The 19683-nt window shown below is 44.8% G+C and overlaps 1 protein-coding gene across 1 annotated transcript in view; it reads left to right on the top strand.

Moving 5' to 3' along the window:
* myripb (myosin VIIA and Rab interacting protein b) overlaps positions 1-9422 on the top strand; it is a 439089-nt gene extending 429667 nt beyond the window's left edge. Inside the window, exons 17-18 of the mRNA XM_068049915.1 lie at positions 1691-1812; positions 9308-9422. Coding sequence (XP_067906016.1) covers positions 1691-1812; positions 9308-9325 — 140 coding nt within the window. The 3' untranslated portion in view covers positions 9326-9422. The remainder of the gene's footprint in view (positions 1-1690; positions 1813-9307) is intronic.
* The last annotated feature ends 10261 nt before the right edge of the window (positions 9423-19683 follow it).

Here is a 19683-nt window from a genome sequence, read left to right as displayed (position 1 = left end):
GAAGAGCTGCTAATTAACCAAGCTACTGCATCCCCAATCGCCCCTCCTCTACTTCCCATTCCACACCACATCCCGTTCTTTGAAACTGACTTCATGCAATACTCAACAGGAAGGGACATTCCATCCCCAAATATGTGGATGTTTGCTGGAAGCACTTGAGATGTGATAGCTCACCATTGCTCCCCAGTTGCCACAGGCAACAGGTTTCATTCCTGGCTTTAATACCCCATCTCCATCTGCTTGCTATCAGTGGCCTTTTTAAATCTGGGCAAATTCACTTTAAAACATTTAACCCCCTAAATGTAGCTCGATCCTAAAATCATTTCCATGAGGAAAGAGATGATTAAAAACTTCAAAACATGACAACCCTCTTTTCTACCTATAAAGATATTTTAATTGTGCAGGACTCTCTGATGCTCTATGCTATTAAGAATCTTACTTCCTTTCCACTCTTTTTCTATACTACTTTGCATTTGTCTGCATTGTATTGCCTATCTGTTCACTCTGCTAACTGCCTATACCCACTTGCAGTTTCTGACATTCTTCCTCACAGTTTTGCCATGCCAACTCAGTTGTTACTTCATCAGACTTTGATATCATTCCTCTTCTGCCTACATCCAAACCATTAATATGAATAGAAAACAAAAGAGGTCCCAGCAGAGATTCCTGGGATTCAATATTGCCCCCATCCTACCTATCCAGAAAACATCCATTTACCCTTACTTTTTGCTTTCTGTTCCTCACTCACCCCTCTGTCCATGCAGTTACATTCCCCTTAACTTTTTGCAGTAAACTGCTTAGTTCCCATGGAACTTCGATAAATTGGATGCTCTCATGAATATTCATTTGATATCTTTTTTTCATTGGTGATCACATAACACAGATTTTCATAGAAAGAGAATCCCATCTACAAGAATATTCAAGTATAAATGGGATATTAGGGAAACAAGTTAAAGCCTAAGCGAAACATCCTTTGAAGTTTAAAGCCATAAGGACTAATTGCAGTGATTCCACATTTCTGACACGTAACTGCAAATGCATGAGCTATGTGTTGGAGAATTATGGCTCCAATGTTGTAAAAAGATTGGAAATTATACAGCTCCCTTCAAGACCCCAGGACGTCCCAAAGTGCTTTGTAGCCAATGAAATATTTTTGTGTAGTCGCTGTCGTAATGTAGGAAACATGGCAGCCAGTTTGCACACAGCAAGTTCCCACAAAGCAGTGTGATCATGACCAGATAATCTGATTTGGTGATGTTGGTTGAGGAAGAAACACTGACCAGGACACTGGGTCTTCTTCGAAATAGGGTCATGGGATCTTTTACGTCCATCTGAGAGGGCAGGCGGGGCCTCAGTTTAACGTCTCATCTGAAAGACGGAACCTCCGACAGTGCAGCACTCCTTCAGTAAGGCACTGGAATCTCACCCTAGATTTTTGTGCTCAAGTCCTGGAGTAGGTCTTAGACCCACAACCTTTTGACACAGAGGGGAGAGTGCTACCAACTGAGCTTCGGCTGATACTTGGTTGTGGACTTACCCCTGATCCACTTGAGCACTGCTTTTGCACTGGGAGTGCATGATCCCAGATTTACACCATAGTCTTTGTCTCCTCTGCTTCACATTCAACATAAGTGATTTTGATTGGCTCAGGGGCCATCCTGTCTATTTTATTTGTGTCTAAATGTTACAGGAGAGACAGTTAACAACTCTGCGGTCATGTCTATCAGGACGTCCAGCAGGAATGGCTTGTTCCAAGATGCAACATCACAGCACAACCTGAAGGAAGACACAAGCGTTGTTGATAACTCTGCAGTAAGCTTTCTCAGTTCTTCCAATTTACTATAGTTTAACAAATTAAACAGTAATGGGCTAAGACTGTACTCTTTTGTGGATTTAAAAGGTGGACAGGTTTTGTGCTGGAATTAGCCTGTTTTTAGTTTCCCAGTATAGCACAACAGCTGTGCACACTATTAGATCACAGTGACTGCTACAGTCTTGGTTTTCTGCTTCACTTCGTTAAATAAAATCATTGACTCAAAAGATTGAGACTGAACCTTCAGAAGTGGCACAATTGGGCTATAATTTCCTGGCCCTGTGGAGATGGAGTTGGAGATGATGGGGACTAGGAAAATAGGGGGGACGCACATCGGGATGGCTCCCACACCACAGAGGCAGGCGGACAATCAAAACAATTAAGGCCCCAGTTAGGGGTGATTTTGCGTCCTCACCTGCAATTTGCTGATGGTGGATGACCCCCGCCACGTGTGGGGGCCGCCAACTCAATGGAGACGGTCTTACTGCAGCCGGCTGGGGGTGGTCTTCGGAGCCGGTAGTTCCATGCCACAATGATGGGGTCGCAAGCATGAGAGCCCACACCACACCCGCAACCCAAACTAATCCTCCAGAGGCGTTTCCCCTCTGCTCCGAGGGGCTTTACTGGCTTCGATTCTCCTCCGTTTTTAATTTCACGCATGCCTCTGAGGGCGCCTCCATGTTGAGGTGCCCTCGCGGACCTCGACCTGCTTCAGCAGCGCCCACCTCTCCCGTCAGGCTGCTGACGCTCCAGAGCTGTCTGCCCTTTGATTGGACCGGCAGCACCAGGAGCCTGACAGACGGCAAACGTGGAGGCGGCCTCCGGGAAGATTGCGCGATCCCGGCAAGTGCGGGCCCAGGACCACCATTTGATCCCAATGTCAGGGTCCAAAGCCCACAGTAGAATCCAGCCCTATGACGAGGGTGGCAGAACTGTGAGCTTCTGATTGGTCTTTTAGCCAAATGTTCCAGTCTGCAGATTTAAACCTTTTCTGTGCACTGCCAAAACCTAAATGCAGCCCAATAAGGTGAAAAAAGTTGCAAATGTGGTGCTGTGCAGCTGCATTATAGCCTTGCCTGTTAAGTGCTCCATAGTAGTGCATCACTCAATGTTGGTTTACATTACAAAGTACCACATTAATGCACAAAGTCAGTTGAGTACAAAAATGTAAAGTCCAACAGTATGAACTCAGCATGTGGGTCTCGCTATACATGAGCAGAGGATGGCTCTGTAATTGAGTTAATGAATTAATGAATTGAATACATTTAAATAGCCTTTAGCACAATTTGCCAGGATTGAAATCCATTGTACTGTCTGCTAACCCATTCAACCTGGGCAAATGGGAAAGGTTCATGCTTGAAGGAGGTATTAAAAGCTGTTTAGCATGATATTTTCTTATGAGTTTGAAATAAAAATGGAAAGTGCTGGGAATACTCAGCAGGTCTGGCAGTATCTGTGGAGAGAGAAACAGGTGAATGAATATTTCATTGGAACTGTCAGAGGTGCCATCCTTTTCTTCTGAGGAAAAATCATGGACCTGAAACATTGGGCTCAATTTTACTGGCCCCTCGATGCCGCAGGTCGTGGCGCGGGGGGCCAGTAAAATCCTGCGGGGAGAGGCCCACCTCGACCCGCTATGTCGAGAAGGGCCCGCCACAAATTACCAGCGGCGACACCCCAATTACAATATGTTAAACGGTACTTACCTCGGCAGATCATGCAGCCTGCTGCCTCTCCATTGACACTTCCTGATTTTTCGCTGAATGGGCGGCCGTCACGTGACGTCCCGTTCACGATTTGAAAAGCCGGTGGGTCCACAGAGACAGAAGGTTTTGCGGCAGAAGTTACGTTCCTTTTCAGGGGTCTCACTCTGCATTCATAAAGAGAGGAGGGAGGTGTTTATTACAGAGGTCCCACTCTGCATACTGGAAAGGAGGAGGGAGGGGGGGATACACAGGGGTCCCACTCTGCATTCATAAAGGGAAGGGGTCTGGGTTTACTGGAGGAAAAGCTGTGTTGGCATGAAGGGAGGAACAATGTATCATCCCTCCTTTAACAGTGTACGCTCTGTGTTTGTTTGTGTTTGTAAGGCAGCAATGGCACACTAGTCACCCTCTGTGTGGGAGGGTGCCAGAAAGGGCAGGAGCATTAAGGTTATATGGATGGTGGGGGCAATCAATTCAGCTGGTAGGATCTTTATGTGGTCAGGCTGTGCCACTCTGGGTGTTAGCTAAGATGGGCAATGTCATGGCATACCACAAAGTTGATCCAGGAAAGCAGCTGATGTACCCGTCAACACAAATCGATGCCTGTTGGAAACCTTCGAATACATGAAGGGTTCAACTTTATTTATCACATGGAAATAGGTATGGCTCATCCTACATTGTGTGATGTACTGCTCCTGAGGATCCGTATGCGCCAGAGGTAAAATCAACAAGCAGGTGCGATCCACGTAGAGGCCCCCGGTCGTGAGCAGCAGCCCCCAAGGGGAGCTCGCCATTATGGTTGCCGTGCACCTACAGGCCCCACATGATATGCCATCGGATGTCAGAGCACCAGTGTCAGAGGCGATTGCGCATGTAGAGAGGTGGTTACACGTATCTGTGCCCTGCTGAAGGCTGACCTGCAGCCCGTGGGCTCTGGTGGACATCCCATGCCTTTGTTCCTCACAGTGGCAGTGGTTCTCAAGCCTGATGCCTTTGCACCTTTTTGGGGCCCACCAGAGACCTTTGTGGGGTCACACAGTCAGCAGTGCACCGCTGCATCAGGGAGGTCACCAATGCCCTGCACTGGAGGGCCAGTGAGGATGTCCGCTTCAGGACAGACTCTCACAGCCAGGCCCAGAGGGCCATTGGTTCTGGCACCATTGCTGGAGAACCATAGGTTTTAATGTTCATAGACTGCACTCATGTGGCCATCAGGCCTCCCGTCAGGCTACCACCTACAGACAGCACCAATAAAGCAGCCCTGTCAATCTAGGTGAAGCTGGTACGTGATCACTGCAGTTGTTTGGTGCGAATGTGTGACCGCTTCTCAGGCAGCTGCCATGACACCTGGGTCTTGCGCCAGTCCCAGCTGCCACCGCTGTTCACTGAACTGGCTCAGATGGAGGGGTGGCTTCTTGAAGATAAGGGCTATCCTTTGCAGACATGGCTCCCGACACCGGTGAGAGACTCCACCACTGCTGCAGAGGAGAGATACAACGCCAGCCACTGAGCTACATGAGCCACCATTGAGCAGGAGATGGGCATGCTGAAAGAGCACCTCCAATGCCCTGTATGGATAGGGTGATGCCCTGTACTACGGGCTGAAAAGGCCAGCTCCTTTCTTTGCAGCTCTGCACAACTACGCACCCAATAGGGGCCAGGCCTGGCATGATGATGAGGGACGTCAACAGGGTTCCTCTTCGGACTTTGAGGACGCTGAGGACCTACAACATGAGCGACGCATGGGATGGCTGATGGCACCCAGGCTCTGCACACAGGGCTAGCAGTGAGCTAGGGATGTACGGAAGTGGCTTATCAGACAAAGGCTCTCTGCTCCATAGGAACCGATGTGAGCTCTGCGAGCCACACATCACCCTCACTCACCTGCTGTGCACCAGTCCACATCTGCAGCATCCTTGTGTATAGCAAGAGAGGTAGCAGATGACTGAGCATGTCACTGCATACGTGGAGACGCTCATGAGTAATGGTGGCATGGCAATGATGTTATTGCATACGTTGGCTCCCCTGAGGGCCAACAGTGAAAAGGGATGTGCATTGGCGCTACATGCTGGCACACATCATTTGCACAGAGAAAAGGACACACATGTTACTGTACAAGGCATTAGTAAGACCGCACCTGGAGTATTGCATACAGTTTTGGTCCCCTTGAGGAGGGATGTAGTTGCATTGGAGGCTGTTAAGAGGAGGTTCACCAGATTGATTCCAGAGATGAGGGGTTTGTCTTATGAAGAGAGATTGAGCGGTTTAGGCCTTTACTCTCCATTGTTTAGAAGAATGAGAGGAGATTTAATTGAGGTATATTAAGGGGATTGACAAAGTAGATGTGGAGAGGATGTTTCCTCTGGTGGGGCATTCTAGAACAAGAGGTCATAGTTTTAGGATAAGGGGTAGCAGATTTAAAACAGAGATGAGGAGAAATTACTTCTCTCAAAGGGTTGTGAGTCTGTGGAATTCACTACCCCAGAGTGCGGTGGATGCCGGGACATTGAGTAAATTTAAGGAGGAGATAGACAGATTTTTAATTAGTAAAGAATTGAAGGGTTATGGAGAAAAGGCAGGAAAGTGGAGTTGAGGCCGAGATGAGATCAGCCATGATCGTATTGAATGGCGGAGTAGGCTCGAGGGGCTGAACTGCCTACTCCTGCTCCTAGTTCTTATGTTCTTATGTTGGTGAAGAACATTTAGTGAAAGACATATTTACATTGCTGTGACACCCGTGCATTCCCATTTGTGGCAGTGTGTTCTCTGCAAACCTCTGTAATACCTTTTATGGTATATTTCAGTCCCACATCCTGGAATGTGCAAAATTAAGATTATTCATCCAGGTGCAGCATGCCTACAAGAAGGAATGTTACAGTTGAGTGGAAGAAGGGTGGCACAGTGGTTAGCACCGCAGCCTCACAGCTCCAGCGACCCAGGTTCGGTTCTGGGTACTGCCTGTGCGGAGTTTGCAAGTTCTCCCTGTGACCGCGTGGGTTTCCTCCGGGTGCTCCGGTTTCCTTCCACATACCAAAGACTTGCGGGTTGATAGGTAAATTGGCCATTGTAAAAATTGCCCCTAGTGTAGGTAGGTGGTAGGAGAATCGTGGGGATGTGAGAGAGAAAAGGGATTAATGTAGGATTAGTATAAATGAGTGGTTGGTGGCTGGCATGGACTCGGTGGGCTGAAGGGCCTGTTTCAGTGCTGTATCTCTCAAAGAGGATCGCAACTTCACAGGACACTGGGACACAACAGGGTAAGTATGTGGCAGAAAATGCTGGGGTCACTCAGCAGGTCAGGCAGCATCTGTGGAGAGAGAAGTAGAGTTAACTTTCAGGCCTGTGAACTTAGACAAGTTAACTCTGCTTCTCTCTCCACAGATGCTGCCTGACTTGCTGGATCTCTGCAGCACTTTCTGCTTTGCTGCCAGATTGACAGCAGCCCTGCTTGTCAGCCATCAGGTAAGTATTCTTTGACAGCTGTCAGGAAGCTTTAAATAGGTCTCCAGCGCCCGCTGCACAGCTGTCAAAGGGTTCCTCACTGCGCCGAATGTCCCGCCTCTCCCCACGTATCATCGGGGGGGAGGCTCGGCGCAGTGATGCTAATGAGCCCCCGAGTGAAATATCGCGGGGGCTCTGCGGCACCCCGCAGTGTTTAAAGGGTGCCTCCATGGAGCCTGGATAAAATTCAGTCCATTAACTCTGTTTCTCTCTCCACAGATGCTGCCAGACCTGATAAGTATTTCCAGCACTTTCTGTTTTTATTTCAGATTTCCCGCATCTGCAGTAATTTGCTTTCTTATGGATTTTGTTGTTTCAGTGGCTTTTGAATGTTTTTTCCCTGTTCTTTGATGAGGGCACTGATTTATTATTTTTGTGTCTGTGCCTTTTTGTTTGTGAGCTTTATGAGAATCAGAATATTTAGGAAATGTTTACATAGAAACAAAAACAAAAGAATTAACTTCTGCAAAATCACCAGAAAACCAGCTGTAGTTGAAGCACTTGCAACAGTTCAGCAGAACAGCAGGTGTTACATAGATGCGCCTTAGCAGTGTTCTTAACAATTGCCATCTTATTCTGCATCTGTTTCCTGTTAATGTACAAATGTTACTCCGGCCATCACCTCCTGCCAGGCATGTCATAACGCTGGGCTCTGGGAGGATGCACCAGAGTGCCTAATGACCTACCTATTGAGCAGTACCTCCACATCAAAGAGAGTTAATCACTCACCCACAGATTTTCTTTCCTGCCTCAGCATTTGTTTAGCCATTTTTGGCATTCACTTCTTTTGCCTCACACAGCCACTGCCTGGCAAACAGCCAAATGTTTTTAGATTAGATTAGATTAGAGATACAGCACTGAAACAGGCCCTTCGGCCCACCGAGTCTGTGCCGACCATCAACCACCCATTTATACTAATCCTACACTAATTCCATATTCCTACCACATCCCCACCTGTCCCTATATTTCCCTACCACCTACCTATACTAGGGGCAATTTATAATGGCCAATTTACCTATCAACCTGCAAGTCTTTGGCATGTGGGAGGAAACCGGAGCACCCGGAGGAAACCCACGCAGACGCAGGGAGAACTTGCAAACTCCACACAGGCAGTACCCAGAATTGAAGCCGGGTCGCTGGAGCTGTGAGGCTGCGGTGCTAACCACTGCGCCACTGTGCCGCCCCTTTATACGGTTGCGTAACTCTGCTTGAACGCCAGCTGCAGCTTCTTAAGAGATGCTGAAGCATTGGACATCCCCCTCTCCTCCGAACCACAAGAGGCTCCCAGCAGGAGGCCCAATGCAAGCTGGGAACTTACTGCCACTGTGAAATGAGTGTTAGCCGCAGAAACTCCAGTGCAGTTGTTCACCTGCTGTTCATGTGGGTGTAAAACCCACTACACACCAAATCCAAAGAAAAATCAAGGAATTAGAATACGTATCATGTCACATCGAAGCGCCTTATTATCCAACAGGGCAGCTGTTATTCTAAATGTTTAGATTTATCGCTTTGCATCTACTTGGGGATTCTGTGGCACTGCCATTAAATTAGCTTCATGATTGCTTGCAGGAGTTGCAGTACAAGAGGAGTTGAACTGAATGCCCATTTTTCTTTCCTACTTGAGGTGCAGCGTCCCTTCTATCACACCAGCTGTCAATTGCTCAATAATGGATGAAAAATCCTGTGGAGCATACTATTCTCCCAAATTCTCAATATACGATCCTATTGCATGATGATCTCCGCCAGCAGCAGTATTTTGTAAAACCATTAGTCCTGAACTAGGGATAATTTTCTGATGTTCTGAGTTGAGAATTCCCATTCGTTTCCCGAGCAAGTCCTTCCGTCTAGGTTGAAAATGGTATCTTCACAGAATCAGACTTAAGGCGGTTATTCCATCTTTGTGCCTGTGCTGGCCCTTTGCAAACTGTATAATCTAGTCCCACACCCTAGCTTTCCTCGCCAGAACCCTGGAGATGAGTCTTCTTCAAGACTTTCAGATCATCAGTCTGTATGGGACAACACTGTAACCCATCTTTTCACCCAATTACCTATTGCTAAAGATTTTCAGAGTAATTAAAAATAATTTCAGGATTGCAGTAATTATAGAATGTTATATAGAACATCATATCACAGAATTAGATCACTGCTGATCAAGGCTATCAAAGTATGAAAGTTAGAGTGATATATTGTACGTGATAATAAGTTGGATAAAACATTGTGATAAAAGAATTGAAGTTTCTCTTTCTAAACCTTGTCTGGTCAATTAATTCTTTATGTTCTGCTGCAGAAGTCTATACCATACTGAGAACCGGACACCACTCTGAAGGCAACTCACTGCCTATGGCTGTCTGTCCACTAGAGTGCCTTGATTCATCAGCCATGGAAACTGTTATCCTGCCACTACTCACAATCCCATAGGAGCAGACTCTGACCGGATACCTCCCTGAATTCACTCTGTGACACTTCAGGATTGTACCTTTTCTTTGGTAAAAAAAAAAAATGTTTTGCCTTAATTTCAAATAGACCTTTTTAGAATGGTGACTGGTCTCCCTAACGTTGGCCCACACCATTTGAAAAGCACTTTGGCGTGTTTGCTGTACAGAACCTCGTGGTCCTCGTATGTGATTTGTCTTTACATGGTAGCACAAACTCGATGGAGTTGGAAGCAAGGTTATTTGTAAGTGATTTGTCAACTGTATTATCGTATTCAACTGAAAAATGGTTGTTAAATACAACTTGGGGGTAAATTGTACCTCTGCCATATTATTGGTTGCTGTCAATTCATTGGTGATTGATCCCTGGAGCGATGACATCATTGAATCTTTTTTAAAAGTTATTTTAACGTGCACATTTATTTTCATACAAATAATTTTGGTCTCAACTGAATTTACTTTTACATTGAGTTTAAGGAACTTTCAATTGGAATTTGTGGAATGAAAAGTAAGTTATTGCTGATTAATATACTTTTGTTGCTTCTTAAAAAACTTCTTTGTGAAAAATTATAGGAGAATCAAACAGTTCTCTCAGTTATAGGAGTAAAGATGCTAAAGTGTAGAAATGAAAAAAAAAAAATCACAATTTTGGAGATTACCCTAAGAGAATCCTTGATTGGCTTGGGAGTACAGGCATTAATGAGTGCCAGAGGTTCACGTTCCATTGTAACTGTGAGCATTACAACTCAACAGTTAGTCATAATTCAATGTAATCCATCTACTAATGAATGTTGTAGTATGTTTCATGCTGGAATAGGAGACCTTGAGCAGAACACAGATGGTGAATAGTTGCGTGCTTAGACAAGCCTGTACGAGACACTGAGAACTGGCTGTGTTTCGGGAAAGCAGTTATATGCACTTGCAGTTTGATTAAACCTTTCAAATCATGACATTACCTTTTCAGAAAATACCTCCGTGTACAACAACACCAATGACTTGCATTTATATAGCACCTTTAGTGCAGAAAAATTATCCGAAGACTGTTAAGGGGAGACCAGTTTTGGTATCTGCACCAATCTGAATGAGCAGGTCAATTAATCAATTGACAAATCAGATTCTCTACAAATGCTAGACAAAAGCATAACAACGTGGTAAATTGCCCACGGGATGTTTTTGACTACTGGCTGAAAAATTAGTATACAATTACTCGCCCTGTTTTGTGTGTCATTGCTCTATCCCTAACTCCGGAATTATGACTTGCAGAATACAGCTGTTCTTCTTGGCCATATTTGTTTTAACTAACAGCCTCATTCATGCATGATGTCCCAATGTTCAATACAGACAGTGCATGACTGTTTGCAAGACAGAGGATGAACTGGGAGAAGTACGGCTTTGAAATCGTGCTTCTTGAACAATTGACTCATTCCAAATTGGAGGTAAGTACACAATTTATTGGGGTTTAACAAAACTATGTACAAGATATAGTCAGACACCACTGTGTATGTCAGTGCATTGGAAACTTTGATATTTTGAGGATTTTATTTTTCATTCATGCACCCATGTGGTAGTTAGTAACTGCTTCTATTTTCCTAACTTTGTTTTCATGAGGGCTTTCTTATTATATGTTTCTGCCATATAAAGAGGTTTGTAGAAGAATATCCCTTAGCAGAGGTTCCATTTGACAATAAAGCTTGCTAATGTGCTTCCCAAGGTCACATGTCAACAAATTAACAAACTATCTGCACCCCCCCCCCCTTCCCATGCCTTAAATTCTCACAACTCACTAATAAACCCACCAACTTTGGAGGTACAGAGAGCTAGTATGGACTTGATGGGCCAAATGGCAACCTCCTGTGCCGTTATGACTCTATAAAGACTGGTTACATCAATGCCTCCTGAGGTTACCTTTCCCCAACTGAGGTCAGGGCAGTTCTTCACCAAGAACTGATATATAGTTTAGTTTAGTTTAGAGATACAGCACTGAAACAGGCCCTTCGGCCCACCGAGTCTGTGCCGACCATCAGCCACCCATTTATACTAATGCTACACTAAGCCTATATTCCTACCACATCCCCACCTGTCCCTATATTTCCCTACCACCTACCTACACTAGGGGCAATTGCTAATGGCCGATTTACCTATCAACCTGCAAGTCTTTGGCATGTGGGAGGAAACCGGAGCTCCCGGAGGAAACCCACGCAAACACAGGGAGAACTTGCAAACTCCACACAGGCAGTACCCAGAATTGAACCCGGGTCGCTGGAGCTGTGAGGCTGCGGTGCTAACCACTGCGCCACTGTGCCGCTGTTGTGTCTTACAACCCCAGCCCCGGTCTGAGAAATAAAGTAGGAGCAATTTTCAAAAAAAAGCTCCCAAGTTATGTGCAGAACGTATTTTTCAGACAAAATGTCCTCCCACAGGATTTCACAGTTTGCCAACAAATTCTTCCCTCCATGACCCGAGTACGAATGGTATGGACGTGTTTCAAGCACATTATTGCTCCACAACTCAACACCAAAAAATTCCCCAAAGGAAAGTGGAAATTCAGAGGCAGAAAGCCGCACTCCGAGCAGGAATTCTGGAAAATATATCCCATGCATCTCAGTGTCACACAGAGCAGGAAGATTCAGCAGTCTTTCTTATTTAAAGTTTCATGCTGGTGATTGTAAGTCAATTTCTGCACTTGGGCATAGTGAATAGGGGTTTCCACTTCTGCCCCTGCTAGCCTGCAGCTTTCCATCCAATTAAATCGAATGGGTGGACAGCTGCGGACCAGTGAGCACAGAGGTGGAAAACCCTGGAAATATCTTTAAAGGAGCTGCTAAAGAGGTATTTTATGCTCACCCCGTAGTGAATTTGGAGCCGGGGAGGGCACTTAATCAAACGGGATGGTGGCAGGTGGGCACCCGCCACCAGTTACAGGTTTAAGGGGCAATTAATGCCCAATAAAGAGCCTTTACCTGCCGCTGTTGGTATTAATCCAGGGCGGGCCTGTCAACAGTTGGGCAGCACAACAGGCAAACTTGTGCAGGGCTGCTCGTGGTCTTCCGGGGACAGGGGGTCCTCATTCAAACGCACTCGGCGCCTGATCGAAGGACCTGGCATCAGGAAAGAAGAGCCAGACCTTGCTGCCAACCCCCCTACGCCCCTTCCCCTGCAACCCCCACCCCGCGAAACCCCTCCCACCATCACTCACCTTTCCCTGGGTCTTTCTGTGATCCTGGGCCTCTGGTGGGTGTTTGTCCATCAGTAGCCACCTGGTGGTGCTGCTGAACAAAAGGAGCTGCCCATCTCTGGCCAGCAGTTCTTGGTGGGTGGAACTTCCCGCTCCCGGAGTCCTGATCCTGGGAAAGGCTGGCTGGTGGCCTGTTAATTGACTGATTGGTTTGTCGTATGGTGGGCCTTCCCCAAAGAAGGACTGAGACCCCCATCACCTCCATAAAATTCCCCCAATTGTGTGACAAGAACATGAGGGGCCTGAAATTCCACCCATGCACTGAGCGCATCTTGGAAATGAGATCTACTGCCAGCCCTCCCTAGCCAAGGGGCCATGGATGGAGGCATTCCTGGGCTCCCCAGGAATTCAGCCCTGTAATATTCTGATAGGCCCCATCAAGAGCTGATGTAGGTTTCGTTACTGGCCTACATTAACTCCCAGTTCAACAAAGCCTACTAGGCTAGATGGGATTGAGGTTCACAAGGAGGAGCTGTTATCAATTTTGGAGAGTGTGAAAATAGATAAGTCCCCTGGGCCAGATGGTATTTATCCTAGGATTCTCTGGGAAGCTAGGGAGGAGATTGCAGAGCCTTTGTCCTTGATCTTTATGTCGTCATTGTCGACAGGAATAGTGCCGGAAGACTGGAGGATAGCAAATGTTGTCCCCTTGTTCAAGAAGGGGAGTAGAGACAGCCCTGGTAATTATAGACCTGTGAGCCTTACTTCGGTTGTGGGTAAAATGTTGGAAAAGGTTATAAGAGACAGGATTTATAATCATCTTGAAAAGAATAAGTTCATTAGAGATAGTCAGCACGGTTTTGTGAAGGGTAGGTCGTGCCTCACAAACCTTATTGAGTTTTTCGAGAAGGTGACCAAACAGGTGGATGAGGGTAAAGCAGTGGATGTGGTGTATATGGATTTCAGTAAGGCGTTTGATAAGGTTCCCCATGGTAGGCTATTGCAGAAAATACGGAAGTATGGGGTTGAAGGTGATTTAGAGCTTTGGATCAGAAATTGGCTAGCTGAAAGAAGACAGAGGGTGGTGGTTGATGGCAAATGTTCATCCTGGAGTTTAGTTACTAGTGGTGTACCGCAAGGATCTGTTTTGGGGCCACTGCTGTTAGTCATTTTTATAAATGACCTGGAAGAGGGTGTAGAAGGGTGGGTTAGTAAATTTGCGGATGACACTAAGGTCGGTGGAGTTGTGGATAGTGCCGAAGGATGTTGTAGGGTACAGAGGGACATAGATAGGCTGCAGAGCTGGGCTGAGAGATGGCAAATGGAGTTTAATGCGGAAAAGTGCGAGGTGATTCACTTTGGAAGGAGTAACAGGAATGCAGAGTACTGGGCTAATGGGAAGATTCTTGGTAGTGTAGATGAACAGAGAGATCTTGGTGTCCAGGTGCATAAATCCCTGAAGGTTGCTACCCAGGTTAATAGGACTGTTAAGAAGGCATATGGTGTGTTAGCTTCTATTAGTAGGGGGATCGAGTTTCGGAGCCACGAGGTCATGCTGCAGCTGTACAAAACTCTGGTGAGACCGCACCTGGAGTATTGCGTGCAGTTCTGGTCACCGCATTATAGGAAGGATATGGAAGCTATGGAAAGGGTGCAGAGGAGATTTACTAGGATGTTGCCTGGTATGGAGGGAAGGTCTTACGAGGAATGGCTGAGGGACTTGAGGTTGTTTTCGTTGGAGAGAAGGAGGAGGAGAGGTGACTTAATAGAGACATATAAGATAATCAGAGGGTTAGATAGGGTGGATAGTGATTCGTTTTCCTCGGATGGTGATGGCAAACACGAGGGGACATAGCTTTAAGTTGAGGGGTGATAGATATAGGACAGATGTCAGAGGTAGTTTCTTTACTCAGAGAGTAGTAGGGGCGTGGAACGCCCTGCCTACGACAGTAGTAGACTTGCCAGCTTTAAGGGCATTTAAGTGGTCATTGGATAGACATATGGATGAAAATGGAATAGTGTAGGTCAGATGGTTTCACAGGTCGGCGCGACATCGAGGGCCGAAGGGCTTGTACTGCGCTGTAATGTTCTAAAAAAAAAAGCCATGATTTTAAAATTCTCATCCTTGTTTTCAAATCCCTCCATGGCCTCGCCCCTCCTTATATCTGTCACTTCCAGCCATATAACTCTGTCAGATCTTTGCGTCCTCCAATTTTGGCCTCTTGCACATCCCCAATTTTCATCACTTCACCCTTGGCGACTGTGCCTTCAGCTGCTTTGGCCTTAAGCTCTGGAGTTCATTCCCTTAACCTCACTGCCTCTCTCTCCTACTTTAGGACTCTCTTTAAAACCTACCTCTTTGACCAAATCTTTGGTCACCTGCCCAAATAGCTCCATTATGTGGCTTGGTGACAATTTCTGTTTGATTGCGCTTGTGTGAAGTGCCTTGGGTTGTTTTACAATGTTAAAGATGCTATATAAATGCAAGTTATTGTTGGTGTTGTCTTGGTAATGGCCATAGTTTGCCAGATGGAGCATGTAATCAAACATGGAGTGGATTGGTTACCTTGCAGGGACAGCCCTGTAGCTTCTTTGGAATCTGTAGAATTGGGACATCTCTGTTGATGTGAAGCACTTCTTGGACTGCATCTGCTGCAGGGCAACTGTATGGAGCTGCTTTGACAATCTACACCTTGCTGATGCACCCTTATAGGCGCTATTTGCCTGTCCCAACCATTAATGGCCTTGTTCCTGCAATTTTGGATAGGGACAGTGGCCTTCAAGCTGGGTCACCGTGGGTTTCACTCCCACACCCTTGCGCCGGTGGAACAGATCCTTTGAAACATTGCCCCCCAACCCCCGTGCAAATGTTGACCAGAATCCCCACAATGAACAATTATGTCACAGCATCTAAAGCTACCTGAATAGTTACACTTTGTGCAGTTTCTGCTATTTGCCTTGCCTTTCAAGGCCACAGTGACATTGTAGTTGCCCAAATAAGGACAAATAAAATAGAAAGTCTGTCAAAGGGATAGATACTGACTACTGCAAACTTGGCTGTATTAAAATTGGTGGATCCAAAGATCCACACTCCCTCAGGCACAGTTCTAGCAGTAAAAGAACAGGATTTCCCAGACCTGAACTACCAGCTGGGCCCAACTTATATCACTGATTAGGCTCGTTTGCCAATTCTCAGGTTGCTCAGCAATAGGGAGGCCAGGTCTCAGAACTTTTGGGCCTCTCCGTGGCAAGGCACTCGAATGCCCTGATATCCACCGCCATGATAAAGGCAGAGGGCATGTGCGCAGTCTGTAGGGGACACATTCCTTATATTTAACTCTTTAAACCCTTCTGACCATCTCCCACCTATTGTTTGGTTAGCATTGAGGCCAGTGTGTTCTTTAGAATGCCTCAGGACTGCCACAGCATGCATTTGACCTAGGAACAGTCAGTGTGTTGTCTGATCATCCCCAAGGCAATTTCCTACAAGTCTTTCTGCACCCAACAGGCAACAGGATTAACTTTATGATATATATACCTGTCTTGTTGCAATTGCCTCTGGCTACAACCTATCATTATCGCACTTAATGTGTAAAAATAAAGAAATGAAAATAAAGGAAAGTAAATTTTACAGACCAGCCAGAGGATTTTGGATAAGAGAGGCCATTTGGCAAAACCAACTCATTCAGGAAGATCCTTAAATCTCCTCATTGTAGCATTCAGATAGTTCTTAAATTATTCCATTGATTTTGCTTCCACTTCTATATCTGGGAGTGCAATTTTTGTATTGATCATTCTTTGTGCAATGAACTTCCTGATATCAGTTTTACATTTGTCTTATACTAGTTTAAGGCTGTGACACTTTCTTCTACTCTCAAAGTTTAAAGAAATTTTCCACATTTACCTTTTTCATATTGTTTTATATTTCTGTCTGCCTCTGTAAGATTTCCTTGCAAGGCTGAAAAACACAAGTCTTTTTCCAATTTTTCCTTAAAACTGAGGCTCTTAGACTGGGAATCAGCCTTGTGGATCTTTTCTGTACTGCCTGCAATTTTTTGATTGGGTCTCAGTGACCAGAACTAGACAGGAGACTCAAGGTGTGGTTTGACCTGAGCACTGTACAGCTTAATCACAGATTTCTGTGGCTTTTATTCTACTGTTATGGTTATGTCATAGAATCATAATGCCACAGAAGGAGGCCATTCAGCCCATTGTGTTCATGCCAGCTCACTACAATAGTAACTCATCCAGTCCCACTCCCCCGCCTTTTCCCTAGAGTCCTGCAAATTTTTCCTCTTTAGATAATTATCCAATTCCCTTTTGAAAGCTCCGATTGAATCTGCCTCCACCACATTGTCAGGCAATGCATTCCAGATCCTTCTGTGGTGCATAGCTTTCTCGTTCATAAATATCCCACAGCAAATAGACCTCATCGCTGGTATCTTAATTGTACTTTTCTCAGCTGCTTCCCTTATAAATTTAGTTCACTTAGGTGACTTATTTTAAATTTACCTCTTTCAGGTGCCCCCCCCCCCATAGGTGTTTTGAATCTACATCAACATCGCATTACCCCTTTGTTCAGTTTCCACAAGATATGAGTGGATCTCCCAATTTTACACTATCTTTTTATATTGTCTGATCCCAACTGATACTTTACAGTTGTTCTTTGGCTTATCAAAGTGGAGCTATTGTGCTGACTTGTTCATTATTTATGTACTTCTATGTAAAGTTTGCTCAGTCTCTTTATAAATGAACACTGTCCTTTAAATTACCTGGTCCCAGGTGAAACTTTAAACTGTTCCCAGGGCCTTGCTCAATGCAGCTGTCCTGCAGCATTAGCCTTTTTGTTTTCATCTTGTTTCATTTTCCTAGATTCCAATGGAACCTGTGATTCCCTTGATCTTCCTCTACTGGTATATAACTCTTTGGCTCCAATGCCTGCCTGCAGATATTTTTTAAAAAGGGTATGAGTGTACTCTGAAATAGCTGTGCGTGCACCAGGATTGCCGGAGAGTGCCCTGTCAGGTGCAAATCAGCTTTACACTGATAGTTGAACTCAGCCAATCGAAATTGGCTCAATTGAGTTTATTCAACAATGATTGAATTTTGACTTAGGACAGATCTGGATCGCTATCCCTATTGTGCATACAATGTTTGATCAGAATTTACCTGTTCTAACAGTGATTTTGTGTGTGTGTGTGCGCGCGAGCGTGTGTGAGGCATCACACAGGTGCAGTGTGCATTCAATCTTTGATTTCATTTACAATTAAATTATTCTGCCAGTTAGTTTGAAACATCATTTTTATGCACAATCTAAACAAAATATTGTTCTATGAACAAGAAAAGTCCCAAGTACCATAGCTGAGGGATCATTATGGATCTGTTACTCATATTCAAATACTGCTCACAACTATTTTGTTCCCAGGCTGGTAAGGTTTGACATGACCCTCCATCTTCACGATTCACATCATCAACCAATAAAGTTGTCAGGAGTTATTCTTCACACTTCTAACTGTTGATGCATGACTAGATTACAGTTGGTTGTCAAATACAGGTGCTTGAAGCTAGTTATTGTGGTATGTGTCTCGATTGCTCCTAAAAATTGTGTTTTTTAAAAAAAAATAATAATTTCCAGAGTTGCATGGATCATGCAGATAGTTAGAATGGATAAATTTACTGCCGTATTTATAGCAGGGGTTTGACTGCTGCTGAGTTCTTCAGCTAAAGAAACTGGAGCAAAAATGCACACACAAATTATGATGTAGCTCTAGAGCTACAGAGCTCTTTTTGGACACTCAAGGAAATAGGGGATATGGGACTAGGGCAGGAAAGTGAAGATAAGGTAGACAATCAGCCATGATCATATTGAAAGGCAGAGCAGGCTTGAGGAGCCATATGGAGTACTCCTGCTCCTATTTCTTATGTTCAAGGAGCAAAAAAAAATGCAATTTCTTAACAGCTGTTCTAACAAGAAAAGTACACGGGACTTATCCCATTTTGATCGGTTAGCTTCCTTATTGGACAGTACGCTCAGCAAAACCATGAGTGTGCTGTCAGGTGTGAATCAGACTCATTTTAAACCCAAACAATTCAAATTAGGCCAAGTTGGATTTATTTAGGGTCAACGGGGGTTCGTATTAATTCCTGTCTCTAAAAAAAAATATGTCCCGTGGAACCTTTTATAAAATTCATTTCTTCTGGAAGATTGAACAGATCAAGAGGCATCTTGATTCACCCAGCAACACATATTAATATGTTTCAAAAGTGTTTGCCTGAACTAAACACAGCATTGACATGTGTATTATGTCACGTGTGACATTTCCTCTGGGGAGATTAAATAAAGACAAAAAAAAGGGGGTTCATCCAATGTAATAAAGTACCTCTGTGAATATTGAATGGATGCTATGATATTCTGTGATAAAAGCTGTTTTAATAATGTGCCATATCTTTTTAATCAAAGTCTGTATTAAGAATCAAGTATTGTAACATGTTTTAAAATATATATGAGTTTGGAAAATAAAGTGGATGTATATGAAGCTGTTGAGTTTGCACTTGTTATATCATTTTGTTTCTTTTGTTTAACGTTGATCTATAAAATAAATCCTCCTTTAAATAGGCTGGGAGCAATTTTCCCCAGATATTTTAGATGCTGTAGAGTCGTCCAGGCTTGGGTTATTAAGCTGAAATTTCAGTTTAGACAGTTTTAACACAACGTGCAATCTTGGTAAAGGATTTGAAGCTTGTGCTAGGAATAGCTACTCAAAGGAACTTTAAGGAACTGATTGCCAATTATATTGCCTGCTGGAGTTCATTACGGAGGTTGCGCAGCATTTTGGTGGCTAGCAGTTGAACTAACAGCCTCTCCGAACAGCGACCAGCTCATTGGGAGTAACCTAATCTTGCAGAGAATTCTGAGCGCTACTTAAAGTTTTAATGCTCACTCAGTGCTGGAGGTTTAAAGAGAACTTTTGAAACACATCGAGAAACTTATCGGGACCCTATGTTCAGACTTCACCAACACTCCAGCAACATTTATTTTGGAAATTCTCTTGAGGA

The sequence above is a fragment of the Heterodontus francisci genome, chromosome 2 (assembly GCF_036365525.1).
Source record: "Heterodontus francisci isolate sHetFra1 chromosome 2, sHetFra1.hap1, whole genome shotgun sequence".
Classification (NCBI taxonomy): Eukaryota; Metazoa; Chordata; class Chondrichthyes; order Heterodontiformes; family Heterodontidae; genus Heterodontus; species Heterodontus francisci.
Note: the sequence above shows the minus strand (reverse complement) of the source record. Positions and strands in the feature narration are given on the sequence as shown.